General features: G+C 43.5%; 1 protein-coding gene across 2 annotated transcripts; it reads right to left on the bottom strand.

Moving 5' to 3' along the window:
- Positions 1 to 3,226: 3,226 nt before the first annotated feature.
- Positions 3,227 to 13,392, bottom strand: LOC142389800 (translocating chain-associated membrane protein 1-like 1). 2 transcript variants are annotated; one of them, XM_075474914.1, is made up of 11 exons: positions 13,041 to 13,392; positions 12,200 to 12,260; positions 11,924 to 12,042; positions 9,541 to 9,657; positions 9,390 to 9,448; positions 9,043 to 9,127; positions 7,439 to 7,509; positions 6,823 to 6,927; positions 6,591 to 6,734; positions 5,643 to 5,803; positions 3,227 to 5,560 (listed from the first exon to the last, which is right to left on the bottom strand). In XM_075474914.1, exons 1-11 carry the CDS (start codon positions 13,158 to 13,160, stop codon positions 5,487 to 5,489), a joined length of 1,116 nt encoding a protein of 371 aa, XP_075331029.1. In that variant the 5' UTR covers positions 13,161 to 13,392; the 3' UTR covers positions 3,227 to 5,486. The 2 variants fall into 2 exon arrangements, with proteins under 2 accessions (XP_075331029.1, XP_075331030.1); XM_075474915.1 differs by having other exon boundaries at positions 13,034 to 13,070.
- Positions 13,393 to 14,146: the final 754 nt, after the last annotated feature.

The following is a 14,146-nucleotide window of genomic DNA, read 5'->3' as shown; positions in this document are numbered from 1 at the left end:
CAACAGGGAGCAGGTGGGCTCAAGCTGCAGGCGTAGTATTTATTGAGGTCTGGACTACTTTAGGTATTCATAGAGCCACTCACACCAAAGACAGAAGAGCATCTAAGCCATTTTAATGGATAAAATAATTATTTTTGAAGAAAAAGACCTTATTGATTCTATGCTTATTAATGTGTTCTTGGCTTTACTCAAATCCTGACTTTAAGACAGATTTACATTTAAATTAGTTTTGTGCGGTTTTTAATCAGTTCGTCTGTCATGAACTTCCATACACATGCAGCACTGTTTATACCTAGAGTGTTTTAATATTTCTGTGTACAACTCTTCTGTTTTCTGCATTTACATCAGTTCCCTCAAGAAGCCTTTTGGTTGTTTTTTTTTTGTGCCTAGTTATTGCTAAATCTTTTCCTTTTAAACGGACCAGCCTGATCAAAGCAACGACACGCATCAACATAAGCGTGCACAATCCAAACGGTACAAAGGTGGCGACTGGAGTAATGCAGACTAAAATTTATTTTCCAGCCTTTTCATTTCCTCATTTATCTTACTGCTGTGTACCGCCTCTTCATTTCACCTTTCCTCCCCTTGTCTGTTCCAGTTAGGACTTCGTTCTAATTAGCATTTGCAGGCTCTGACGGACAATGATGTGGCAACTATTCTCCTCTTCTCTCACACACACACCCACCTCTCTATTTTGTTCTCAGCATTGTTTGTCTGTTTCTCCACCTCTCCCTTTTAACATTTTCCTTTTTCTCTCTTCTGCTTTTTGCTCATGCCTCTCAGATCGCTCCAGATGTTTCCACCTCTTCTACCTCTTTCTCCTTCATCGCTCTGCACCTGCTCTGTTGCTCACCTCGCACACTCCCTTCTCGTCCGCTCACCCACAAATAACCACGAGGTCGCGAGCATCTTCCATCTCCACCCATCTTCATGGATCATTGCGAGCAACTGGGAGACTGGGAGAGCAGCTGCGAGCCATTTTGCTTATTTTAGACAACCAATGTGAATAACACCGAGAAGCTACACTACTTCCAGGAGATTACGCACATGCACACACGCGTGCTCCTGTCCTGCTAATTGTTGGCTATTAGTCTGCAAGCCTGGGATTACACGTCTTATTAAATATAGAATTTCAAATGAGCTTCGTTAAACAAGAAAGTACTCCCATTTTAATGAAGCTAATTTATATGGAAATTACACATAATAGTGACAATTCAGCAAGAGATTTATCCTCATTGGATGAAAGAAAGGAAATGAAAAAGTGATTATTCCCTTGCATTACCCAGTCCCTTTCTTTTGAACTTTTTCTGCAAGTTCTCTTGTGGGGCACGCTTGCAAGCTGGTTGGGGTCGTGTCTGTTTGGGTCGGGGATACCGCCATCAGTGTGCGTATGTGCTTGATGGAAGAGCGTGCGAGTGAACTCCTGTCCTCATGGTAACCCTGCAGAGCTCCAGCCTGCCTCTCTCGTTGCCACTGATCCATCAAAATGTCTGACTGCGTGAAGAAAAGCCATTAAGTCTGAAAGAACACATTAGCCGCGAGCTGCAGGTGTCTCATATCTGTGTTTTCCTTATTCTTCCCCATTCATTAATGCAGATATCATAATGCCCCGGTAGACAAAAACCAGTCAAGCTGTGACCTCCTACCTAAAATATAGGATTATATTTGAATGGAGACATGTTTTAAGCCATCATTGGGATCATTTTTTAAGCACTACAGTGTGTTTCGAGAGTGCTGTGCAACATATTTTGAGATAAAACAACGTCTTTGTCTTTCTCCTACCGGCTACTGATTTATTAATGCAGGTCTGCATGCAGCTATGCCCCTACAGACCGACTCCGTCCCTCAGGCAAAAGGCTCAGCGCTGCCCCCTGGTGGTATATAGTCTTCAAGTACAGCTTGACCAATTTTTGCTCATTACACCAGCTCAAACAAAAACACTTCCAATCAAGTAAGTTCCCTAATAGATCTTTAAGTGAAATGGGTGGAAATGTGTAAGAAACAGTCGGTGAGTTGAGGAAGCCCCAGAAGGGAATATCTTGAGATTTTCTCGGCTTTATGTGGGACTTTCCTCACCAGCTTGGCTCAAAAGTGGGTAATTATCCACTGCTATCCCAATTTACTGTGCACTTTCAGACGGCAGTGTGTTTGTATGTCCTTTTCATGGAGTTTCCATGGAGACAGTTCTAAAATTCCGCCTGTGGACAGTATGTAAAAAAAAAACAAGAAATAAAACACATAGTAGGTCCGACAAGTTTTGGGTAGTGAACAAAAGCTTTATTCAAGACATTTAAAAAAAACATAGTGACAAAGGAAAATGATCAAAAGAATCTGCATAAATATATATCTTCAGAGCAGATCAGGTGACATATTTCAAAAAGGAAAAATATTGTTACATCTCTAAACAAGCAGCAAAAATAAAAACGAATCAAGAACAATGCGAATTGAATTCATAGAACACAATAAACATTGTGTGTCTCTTCTATGCAGGTCTTCTTTTTTAAAGGTAATCTCATGTTCTAATGCTTAACAACTGTTGCCACCTACAGGTTGCACGTATATTAAATTCATTGCATTTTTTTTTGTTTGTTTGTTTGTTTCAGTTTCCAACAATGACAAAATGACACAGTTTTAATCGAGCAACTCCAATTTGTATTTCACTGAATAGGATCGACGCAGAAACAAGTGAGCAGTGTTACGGTGCAGAATACATACAAAAAAAGGGGGGAGGGGGGGTGCATTCCTGTGGGATTATACAGGCTATTGTGTCTCAAAGCGGCGGGGCCTTGCGCTGCCGTGCGGCTCGTGTTTCAGAGCCTGACTGTTGCACAGTGCGACATCTGATGAGCTAGAAAAGCCTACAGATGTTCTCACCCGGGAAAAAAAAAATCAACTTTGTCGGCTTAACAACTGGGCCCCGTCTCCTGCTGGACAAAGAAAAGAAGACGACCACACTGACCAGTCACTCTTCTGATCAGATTTTTCTTTTTTCTTTTTTAAAACTGATGTTGTGAAACGTGTAATTGTGAAAGCTGCAATGTACATCTGCAGCATAGTGTTAACTGAGCACTGTTATACAACTGAGTTCACTTTGCTCTAATAAGGCCATGGAGTTACATAAACCATTAAGCTAAGAAAAATATACACTCATACAACAACGTATAGACACACTAACAGTTCAGCAAGCTTCATTCTTTATGTGTGTGTACATATATATATATATATATATATATATATATATATATATATATATATGTGTGTGTGTGTGTGTTTGTGTGTGTGTTATAAAACAACCAATTCATAACATGGATGCAAAACAAATATTCACAAGTGTATACTGAACAACAGTAAAACAGTTTTCCCTCTATAAAAATAGCTTAAAAATCTGACACATTTTTTTAGTACAGTGTAGGGTTAAGTCAGCTGTCATCTTTTACTTCTGAGACAGTTTAACGAGAGGCTGGTACATTAGCCCTCTGCTCGTCCTTTCCTCCTATGACAATGCCATACACAAACACAGGCCTTAAGACTACCCAAATTCATTCCAAAGAAGAAGCACAAAACAGAGAAAAAAAGAAAAAAAAAGACACCATCCTCATCTTCCTCCCTACTCTGGACTAAGATCCCGGACCTCGACTGCAGACACCCAGGCCGCGCAGTCTTTATCCGCCCGGGGCGTCCTGTGCACAGCGGTGCAGGTGTAGAGCTGGAGGAAAGAAGTGTGCATGCTCCATGGCAATGTCAAGATCATCGAAAAGGTGCAGCAGGGAGGACAGAACATTGCCACATTTGGCAAACGGAGTCTCTCTCTCGCGGGACAGAAAATATGAGGAGCAGAGACATTGAACACGGAAGAATCCAGAAAATGACAACCCATAGGCCGCACACATAGTCACCATTCGGTGTCTTACACACGTCAGGCGTCATGACAACCGAAACGGGCCTGATGAAAGATGACAACGAAAACAACAACAAAAAAAAAGGATGTGATTTTAAAATACAACCACAGGGCAGGATTCAATGAACACATTGTCACTTTTCATGCTCTTCGCACAGGCGATTTTTTTTTTTTTCCTCTTAAACAAGACGAGCAATGAACACCGTGTCGTCATCATTCAGGCCAAGTTATTTCACAAACGTACACAGTCAGCTAAACAATATCGTACACGCATAAATAAGTGCCCCCCGATCACTCACAAACAACCCCCTCCCCGCTGAACCGGGGGATGGAACTGATGGTGCAAGTGGTGAAAAGCTTGCCCGCCCCAAGAATACCCAAGAATTACTAAAAGCAGAGAGAGAGAGAGAAGGCAAACAGAACACAACACGAGCACAACGAGTGATACAAACCACCAACATTGTAAGGACACTTGAAGAAAGATTGTATTGTTTGGATTAACTAAATGCTGTTGCTATGTACCGCTGGTTATAGCTTTTCAAAGCATAGAAAATAATAACTACCTGTAGTTTATGACAAAAGATAAATAAGTGAAACCTCTTGCAGCAGTTGTAAAAAGGCCACTGAATGCTTTTGTGTGTGTTTGTGTGGTAGCGTGTGAGAGAGCTCAACAGCACGCATAGGAACACCTTTAAACCATCATGCACTACTCCAGAAAAGACGGAAATGCGGCCTAAGTAATGCGCTCTCCCGGCTAAAACTGGCTAAAATTTTCTATCATGCCATCGTAAGAGACTGAACTGTATGCAAACAGTGCAGCGTCACAGGTTGTGTGTAGCTTCCTCTTGGTGGCTCTCCTAACCTGGATGAGTCCCTTTAACAGGCTCATTACCAGGTTAGAGATAAAAAAAAATAATTTGAATTTAAAAAAAAAAAGCAACCTAAGACATAAAGAAGTGCCTCAATCCTGTAAGATACCGGATTTCAATGGCAAAGGCTGTGAAATAATGGCGGGAAATGATCGAGAGGTTAAACACGAGCGTCACTGTTCAGGCTACAGCTCCTCCAAATACCTTAAATAACACAAACATTCCCCTAGAGTGAGTAGTTTTGTATCTTTTCCTGAAGACAGCAGGATATCAATTAAGGCCCAAACTTTAGAACGACACCCTGCTTAGTTCATCTCTACATTAACGCTCCCGTAAGAAGTTGCCCTGAAGTCAAAACTGGCTTTTTAAAGGTACTGTGAAGCGAACAGATTCCACGGTGAATTACAGAGGAGCAACTCAGCTTAAAGTACCCGACGAGTGATCGTAGTTTTACACAAAAGGACACTTTGAAGAGCTAAATTCATCCTGTTAAAGCATCAAAAGCAGCACTGACCTGCCAACGTCCCATCTGCGGCGAACCCAAATGAATAATGAACACGTCTAGGAGACAGTAACACAGGGTTCCAACCACAAAGGGACAAAGCTACGCAAGCTTTCTCAGTGTGCTTAAACGTATGTTTAGGGGAGCAGTAGACAAAAAGAAAAAAAAGAATGACACATTGTCATAACCCCCCGCACCCCACCACCCCCCAACTCTTTTACGAAGCTTTGGCTTTCCTTGCCCGCGGTGACGTTTTATCCTCAGACTTGACAACTCCATTGGCGGCACCTCCTGACAAGACAAATGAATTGAAACATTCCCCATTAAAGCCTGTTCAGAGAGGGCCGTAAAAGCATCACGTGTGCAGACTCACCTCTTGTCGGTTCCCTTTTATGAGGCTTGCTCTTTGGGCTGACCGTCTTCTTCTTTGATGCCTGGTTCAGGCTGTGCTCTCGCCACTTTTTCAACTGGAAATTAATGAACTTCCACATCATCCAGGCCTGCGTCAGGCAGATAGCTGCCAGACAGGTCATCCTGGAGGAGGAGGAGGAGGGGGGTTAATTATGAAGTTTATTTATAGGGATAGTTCGCCTCTTTTGACATGAAGCTGTATGACATTCCATACTAGCAATATTATTTATGAACATTTTCTTACCCCCCACTGTGTACTGTGAGCCGTGTTCCAGCCTCGTTTTGGCGTTGACGAAGGTAGTCCGGCTAGTTGGCTGGGGCTTAAAAAAATAAAGCGTTTTGCTTCTCAAAACAATATGCGTTCAAAAGAGTAATACATTTGCATCACAAAATCGTTGTCTAGGAAAAAGTCAGACCTCACAATCGCTTGGCGCTATTTTCTCTCCCTTCGTATCACTGCGTGCAGCCACCTGCCGATAGCCGCACCTGTTACAGTGTTTACTGCTCGGAAGCAGGGGAGTGCTGGGTCTGCACTTCAGTCTGCACGGTTTACACAGCCCGTAGTTATACGAAGGTAGAGAGAAAATAGCGCCAAGCGATTGTGAGGTCTGACTTTTTCTGGATGAACGATTTTGTGATGCAGATGTATTACTCTTTTGAACGCATATTGTTTTGAGAAGCAAAACGCTTTATTTTTTTAAGCCCCAGCCAACTAGCCGGACTACCTTCGTCAACGCCAAAACGAGGCTGGAACTCGGCTCACAGTACGCAGCAGGGGGTAAGTCAAATTTAATGAATGATATTGCTAATATGGGATGTCAAACAGCTTCATGTCAAAAGAGGCGAACTATCCCTTTAAGTTTAGGCTGCAGTTTACTTAAGTTTGAGAGGCGTTTCTCGGGAGGCCTACCTTACGGTCAGCACATTGAAGTTGCCGTCTGCTAAGGAAAAGCCATGGTTTTGTGTGCGGGGCAGGCCAAAGCCAAATGTCAGTACTGAGAGCGTGAGGGTGAGGAGGCGGGCGATGACAAACAGTAACGCCCACAGCGTAAATCTGGAAAGAAAAATAGCAACGATCACCAGAAACTAAACGCCGAAGGGAGAAACTGGTGGGAAAAACACAGAACAAAACCCAGCGATACCCTTTTTGCTTGTTCTCGTCACTGAAGTAGAAGAGGCGTGAAGCGTGGAAGAGGAGCTCCACCAGGTAGTGAGGGACCAGCAACACCAGGCCCAGTCGGTGGAGGCTGAACAGACGGCACACAGTAGGGACACCAGTGGAGAGTTAAAATGCGGGAGGAAAAAGCCAACGACAGGAGAGGAGAGTAACTCGACACTATCCACTGCGATATGTACCTCTAAGAGAACGTGCCCGTTCACTAGATGGCTATCCTAGATCAACAGTTTTGAGGATAGGAGATGAGCAAAGGGTCGAGACCCCCTCAGTCTAAGACAGGTTAGGCAAAGAAAAAGCAAACAGGTGGATGCAGCAGCAACTTTTACTCTTTCACCCAACAAAAGAAAAAAAAGGAATAAAAATCACTCCATGAGCTACAAAACAGTGTGTATCAGATCAGGGTCAATTAGGCGTCATTTTAAATGATACACTGTAATGTTACACCTGCAAAAGAAGTTTCAATAATTCAATTTGGGACCTGTCTGAAACACAAGGGCTTAAGAAAACATATGCCTGAATTACAGCTCTCTCGAAGGTTCTTTTATTTAATCCTAAGGCTATAAATGACGTATTTGACTCACTTTAAGACATAGGCACCAGTGATGTGGACAACATAAAGGCAGATGTAATAAAGCTGGCGGGGGATGTCTTCCTATAGACATAAAACAAAGGAGGTGAGATTGCATTAGTGGCAGTAGTAATCACAGACAGTGTTGTTTGTCGGGAAGATATACAGGCATTTGAAAGTGTGTGAACTCTTCAGAACTTTTGGCCTTTCTGCATAAACAATCCCCCTTAACATCATCAGTGTTCAAAAGTCCAAAGACTAGACGGAGATAGTCCCGTGAAAACACTTTTAATCAGGCCTGAAAATCAGCCAGGAGGAATTTAAGCTCAATCTGAGACACGGAACAAATTTAAATTAGATTAAAGTCTGGACTTCCAGACATTTATCCTAACTTTTCTTTAACCATTCTCTGATAAAGAAAACATAAAAACAACTTATGAGAATGGGGTTGTTCGCTCTGATGATTTCTTTAGAAGAAATTGCTATGATTCAGGATTTTATTGTTCCACTAGTGTTTGAGTCCACATGCAAAGCAACATTCGGAATGTTGGCTTTATTCCTGTTAAGAAAAAGATGTATTTACCTTGTTTACATGAATTGCCTATTAGATACTCCTTTCATATTCCTGTTTTAAACGTAACAGAGCCATACTTCAGCCATACTGCAATTAAGGCGTATACAGGTGCACATAATGTAACCAAAATCCAAATACTTCAAACACCTAAAGTCTATTGGTGCTTTCTCTAATTCTGACTTTGTTCAGGTTAATGTGATCAGAAAGTGTGGCTTACATGGCAGTGTGTCATTCAGAGTGAGGTCTAAATGGGTTAATATTGATATATTGCCAAGCACGTAAACACACCGAATGATTGAAGGCTGACGGTAAGATGCAAGAAACGGGCCCAGATCATGACACTGCCACCATCGAGTTTGAAAGATAATATATGTGGGATGCCGTGTTAATACCCAATCTAAGCCAAAAAGTTCCAGTTATGTCCCATCTGTCCACGAGATAAACTGTAAAGACCTCCTGACTTGTCTGCGTGGTCTTCAACAAAGGGCAGACACGCGGGCAGCCATGTTGCTCACCGTTCTCCTGACTTTCACCTTCTAACAACTGTGACACCTTAAGCACCTCGACCCTAGAATTTCACATACTTCTTCCACATACAGATGAGCAATGTTGGCTTTCTTATCGAAATGAAAATAATGAATATTTCAATCCAATTTGTTTAAATGGGTTCTCCTCGTCCACTTTGTAGTCTTTTAGGGTGCCATGTGACATTTCAGGCAACAGTTATAGGGATAAAGAAGATTCTCAAGGGTTCACACACTTTTAAGGCAATGCCACATAAATGACAAAGTATGTTTTTTTCCTCCTGAAATAGAACCCTTAAAAATCAACGAGCCCCAACTAATCCCAAATTAGGCCACAACATCTACTTGCCCCGATTCAAGGATGTAACGTGTGCGTACAATAGATACGAACAAAATAGCCGATGATCTTAGTTCACATTTGCTATTCAAAAAAATAAAAAAAACGTTTCAAGAACAACGCACTCCATAATCATGTTAATGCTCTGCTAACATAGGCACTCTCCACAAGTGTTGCCTTACCTTGCGTACTTTTTGAAAGTACAACTCAGGAAGTGCGTGGAGCCAATAGGCAATTTGGCAAATATAGAAGAACTTGACCTGGAAACTGGACAGAGGACAGGAGGGCAAGGTTGTCAAAAACAAAAAAAAACAACACTGAATCAAGTTACATTACATTGACAACACTGTGGTTTGCAAGCTGTTCTGTGACCATTGTTTAAAAAACACCAAACTGCAGAAACATTAAGCCGACTTTGATGGAAGAAAGTAAATCCAAATTGGTTATTTATCATTTCAAAATAAAAGGTTGAACCTAAATCAACTTAAATGGAATGAATTGATTAGCCGATGTATTCACTGCAACTTACACCATTTGAGTGTGTGGGTAACCCTCCCATAAGAAAGTAGGATTTGTCGCAAAGTCCTCCTGTCAGAGAAAAATAGACACTGCATAAGATGAAGCCTTTGCCACCAGAGACCGTTGAGACGGTGCGTTTGCGTGAGTCCTGAGCCTCCTACCGCCGTTAGGATGCTGCAGCCCCAGATGAAGGAGAACAGGTAGAACGCTGCAAGCTGTCCGGACTCATTAAACTTGCTGTGTTTGGTTTTTGACAGGTGCAACCTCCTATTCATCTTCTGAAATTAAGAACAATTACACAAGGTCAACATAATAATGCAACGTAAACAAGCTGAAGTGAAGGACTTGAAATAACAATCGGCTCACTGATTTGGACGGGTTAATGTCCGGGTAACATTTTTCAGCTATAGCTCATTAATATCTGCACCGGCTCGACTCGCTTGGCGCTATTTTCTCTCTCCCTTCGTATCATTACGGGCTGTGTAAACTGTGCAGACCGAAGTGCAGACTGAGCAGTCCCCTGCTTCCGAGCAGTAAACACCGTAACAGGTGCGGCTATCGCTAGGTGGCTGAACGCAGTGATACGAAGGGAGAGAAAATAGCGCCAAGCGATTATGAGGTCTGACTTTTTCTGGATGAACGATTTTGTGATGCAAATATTTTACTCTTTTGAACGCATATTGTTTTGAGAAGCAAAACGCTTTATTTTTGTGCCCCCAGCCAATTAGCCGGACTACCTTCGTCAACGCCAAAACGAGGCTGGAACTCGGCTCACAGGACGCAGCAGGGGGTAAGAAAATGTTCATAAATGATATTGCTAGTATGGGATGTCTTACAGCTTCATGTCAAAAGAGGCGAACTATCCCTTTAATGCAACATCTCCGGGGTGCTTACAGTACGATAATACAGCCACTTCTGGGTTAAAAATCCTTACTTCCGGCTAAGGTCAGTTTACGCAGAACAATTTGATAAGTTTATTGAGTGCAGATCAACACACTTGTGGTATGATGAGCGGGATCAGAATCTGCATAAAAACAAGTAAGTTTTTCATACTTTTTCCCCCTGAAAACTACCCACTTTAACATGTTCTTCAAGCAATTAAAGCTTTTTCTTTTGTTTTTTTTAAAAAAAAGGGCATATTTGTTTAATTTCAAAGAAATATGTTTACGTCGCTGAAATCTGTGCGCAGTCTGGCGGGAACAGGAAAAAAAGTTCTTGTTCCCGGCAGACGAGTGTCGTCCTGCCTTTAGCAATTAAATTTTTCGGGTGCACACCGATGTCCGAAACATGGGGACGACCTGCAGCCCCGCAAACCTGTGCAAATGGAGAATTTACATCCAATGAGCTATTAGCTGCCCCTTACACTTTCATTGCAATGAGAGGGGAGTCTAATAAAAGCCAAGTGAGAGGGGGACGGACTTTACTGTTGTCCTGCGACAACCATGGAAAACTAAGCTCTTAAAGGGATAGTTCGCCTCTTTTGACATGAAGCTGTATGACATCCCATATTAGCAATATCATTTTTGAACATTTTCTTACCCCCTGCTGTGTCCTGTGAGTCGAGTTCCAGCCTCGTTTTGGCATTGACGAAGGTAGTCCGGCTAGTTGGCTGGGGGTTAAAAAATAAAGCGTCTTGCTTCTCAAAACAACATGCGTTCAAAAGAGTAATACATTTACATCACAAAATCGTCCATCCAGAAAAAAGTCAGACCTCACAAACGCTTGGCGCTATTTCTTTCTCCCTTCGTATCATTACGGGCTGTGTAAACCGTGCAGACCGAAGTGCAGACCCAGCACTCCCCTGCTTCCGAGCAGTAAACACCGTAACAGGTGCGGCTGTCGGCAGGTGGCTGCACGCAGTGATATGAAGGGAGGCAAAAATAGTACCAAGCATAGTAAGGTCTGACTTTTTCTGGATGAACGATTTTGTGATGCAAATGTATCACTCTTTTGAACGCATATTGGTTTGAGAAGCAAGACGCTTTATTCTTTAAGCCCCAGCAAACTAGCCGGACCTTCGTCAACGCCAAAACGAGGCTGGAACTCGGCTCACAGTACGCAGCAGGGGGTAAGTCAATGTTCATAAATGATATTGCTAATATGGGATGTCATACAGCTTCATGTCAAAAGAGGCGAACTATCCCTTTAATGACAAGGAGCCTCAAAAGGTAAATCCACGTGGCTGTCTATTCTTGGCATAAAAAAAAATTGAAAAAAATTGAAAAAGAGAGAGACTATATTCTTTCTCTCAATAGTCCTCAATAGCGGGAGAGGCATGGTCTGAGTCACCGTGCTCCAGCTCACACACACAGAGGGGCGCACGGAATTTGATCACTTTCAAGCAGCACTCTAAAAACGCACATCAAGTAGAAACGTGCGTTAGTCAAGCCCGAGACACTTTGAAAATCCCTTTGAAATGCACCGACAGAGCACAGGCTGTCAGCCGCCGCGATTCAGTCGAAAAAGAGACGGGCGCCAGAGCTGTTAGCAGAAAGGCGGAAAACAAAGAGAGCCCAAAAGTAAGTGGCTTCAACACTGACTTACATCAAGAATATATTCTTGTATCAAGGCATGAAGGATGACCGCTATGAGCAGGTAGAAAAACACAGTTGCCACATCTTTTGGGCCATACTGGTAAAAGTTCACCGGCTCACTTTTCTCATCTGCAAAAATGACCAACAAACAAACAAACAAACAAACAAACAAAAACAACAACGCAGAGACACAAAGTTAGAGCCTCAACGTCGATTTAAACTGTAGGGAAAAAAACAACAACAACAACAATAATGGCCAGTGCTGGGCCAACTGATTCTAGCTCACCAAGAACTTGAGTCATGTTGTACTGGACTGTGATGAACATGATGGCGAACTTTGCCGTGACCTGGAGTGAAGATAAAGCGACCAGATCAAAGTGTTGTTACAAAACCAATGAAACCACGTCTTTGCGAGAGTAAACTGACATTGAAGCACGCGCACATTTAACCCTCCGCCCCATGCAGTGCACCGGACACTCATTAAAGGGTACACTGACTGCATCCATGATTACTGAGCGAGCGGCGACTAGTTCCATCATCTCATGCATGCCTGTGATGAGTGAGGGGCTCCCAGGGGCCCCCCCAAGTAAAGCGCGAGGAACTTCACCCCACACACTGCAGTTAGGCTACTTATTGTGGTGGGAGAGCACTGTGTGTGTCGTGGGCTTCACTTTATCCCCAAAGTCACGGGACTCTCATCGTTCTGCATCCAGCTATGTTACAACTCTGTGTAGACTTATTGGAAAGGGGATCTGGGAAGCCTGGAGGCCAGGTTTGGGTGGGGACAGGTTAGTGGGAGGAAAGCGATCTTGTTTCATTCAAACGTAGCTAAAAGTCAGCTCTATCTTTTGTGCAGCCTTGCAGATACACACACACACACACACACCCTGACAGTGACACAGTTGTTTTAATCAAGGTAATTGGGGCAGGCAGTTGATTAGCCCACTGGTAAGATGACCTGTTGGCTGGGCCAGGGGGCCTCCTCACCATCTTCTTTGGCAGTCAGAGACACATGAGACGAGGAAGAAGACACGCTAGCGCCCTGCCACGGCAGTGCTGCTGTCATGTGAGCTAACGGTCGTTAGCAGCAGCTAACATCACTGGGCTAAAGTCCACTCACACAGTACCTCGAACATCAGGCCGAGGAGGATAATCATGGCCAAGCACGAGACCATGTCGGCGTGATTCTGGATCACAAACTCGTGGCTAAGCACCGGCGGGCTCTTGTTCTTCTTGCGGAAACCCATGTCTCACCCCGACGCGACTCCGCCACCTCTGGCTCTGGGCTGCCCGTCACTGAGACCGGCTGGGTTTGGAGCTACAGCTTCCACCCCCCCGCTGCTGCTGGCCTGCGCGCCTCACCCGACGGGTGCCGATCCCTCCGCCGTAGTCCGTACACACACTGAACCGCTGCTCGTGTGTTTCAAAACAGTCATGAAGATGCGTCGCACCAAGCAGAACAACACAACACAACACCCACTCCCCCCCTCCCTCCCCCTGGCTGGTAAAGTCAGATGACTGGTCCTCCCACTTCAGAACCCCATTCATGAACCGCCCAGTGTCATTGACGTAGGAGGAGAACCCATGACTGTGGTGCTTCACGTAACTTCACGTACTTCACGTAAGCGCCGCCACTTCAGACCATCGGTGGTAGGACTCCAGAGGCACGAGGAGCTCCATGTTTCTGGGGATGTTGCAAACTGATAGCCAAATTTTTTTTTTTTTTTATCTTTATAAATGTTGAGGAAAATTACTATCTTTAACACACAGAAGAAAAGAACGGCAGGTCCCACTGAGCCTGCTTATATGTTTATCTTTTTACATACTCAATTATTGCTGTGAAGTTCACTATTTTAAAAGGACGATACTGACTAGTCAACACTGAAATACCATCTGCATGGAAAATACGAAGGCCCAGTTACACATTTGAAGTGTGATGACCAAAGAACTTTCAGTTTCTCTTTAAAGTTTCGGAAAAGCTGTGCGTTGTTCGTAGACACGATAAAGGCTGATGATGCCCTTTGTGGTATGATGAGATATAAATTGTGTGGATAGTCACACAGTCTATTTCTCATCGTGCCACAAAGGGCAGCTCTTTGTGGTATATATACATACGGAGGGAGGCAGGAGGCTCGATGGCATCTGAGCCAGTATGCAGGATGAAACAACAAAGATCCAGGAATACATCAGTAAGATGGCCCCCAGGAATGAACTGCTGAGTAAATGCCCCAGG

This window comes from Odontesthes bonariensis, chromosome 10 (genome assembly GCF_027942865.1).
Source record: "Odontesthes bonariensis isolate fOdoBon6 chromosome 10, fOdoBon6.hap1, whole genome shotgun sequence".
NCBI classification, from domain to species: domain Eukaryota; kingdom Metazoa; phylum Chordata; class Actinopteri; order Atheriniformes; family Atherinopsidae; genus Odontesthes; species Odontesthes bonariensis.
This window is presented reverse-complemented; position numbering and strand designations above follow the sequence as displayed.

Excerpts from the sequence above, each read along its gene's own strand:
- LOC142389800 (XM_075474914.1), bottom strand. The coding sequence starts at position 13,160 with ATGGGTTTCCGCAAGAAGAACAAGAGCCCGCCGGTGCTTAGCCACGAG. Across the intron at positions 9,449-9,540 it reads GCTGCAGCATCCTAACGGCG|GAGGACTTTGCGACAAATCC; the intron begins GTAGGAGGCTCA and ends TTTCTCTGACAG. Across the intron at positions 7,510-9,042 it reads ACTTTCAAAAAGTACGCAAG|GAAGACATCCCCCGCCAGCT; the intron begins GTAAGGCAACAC and ends TTATGTCTATAG.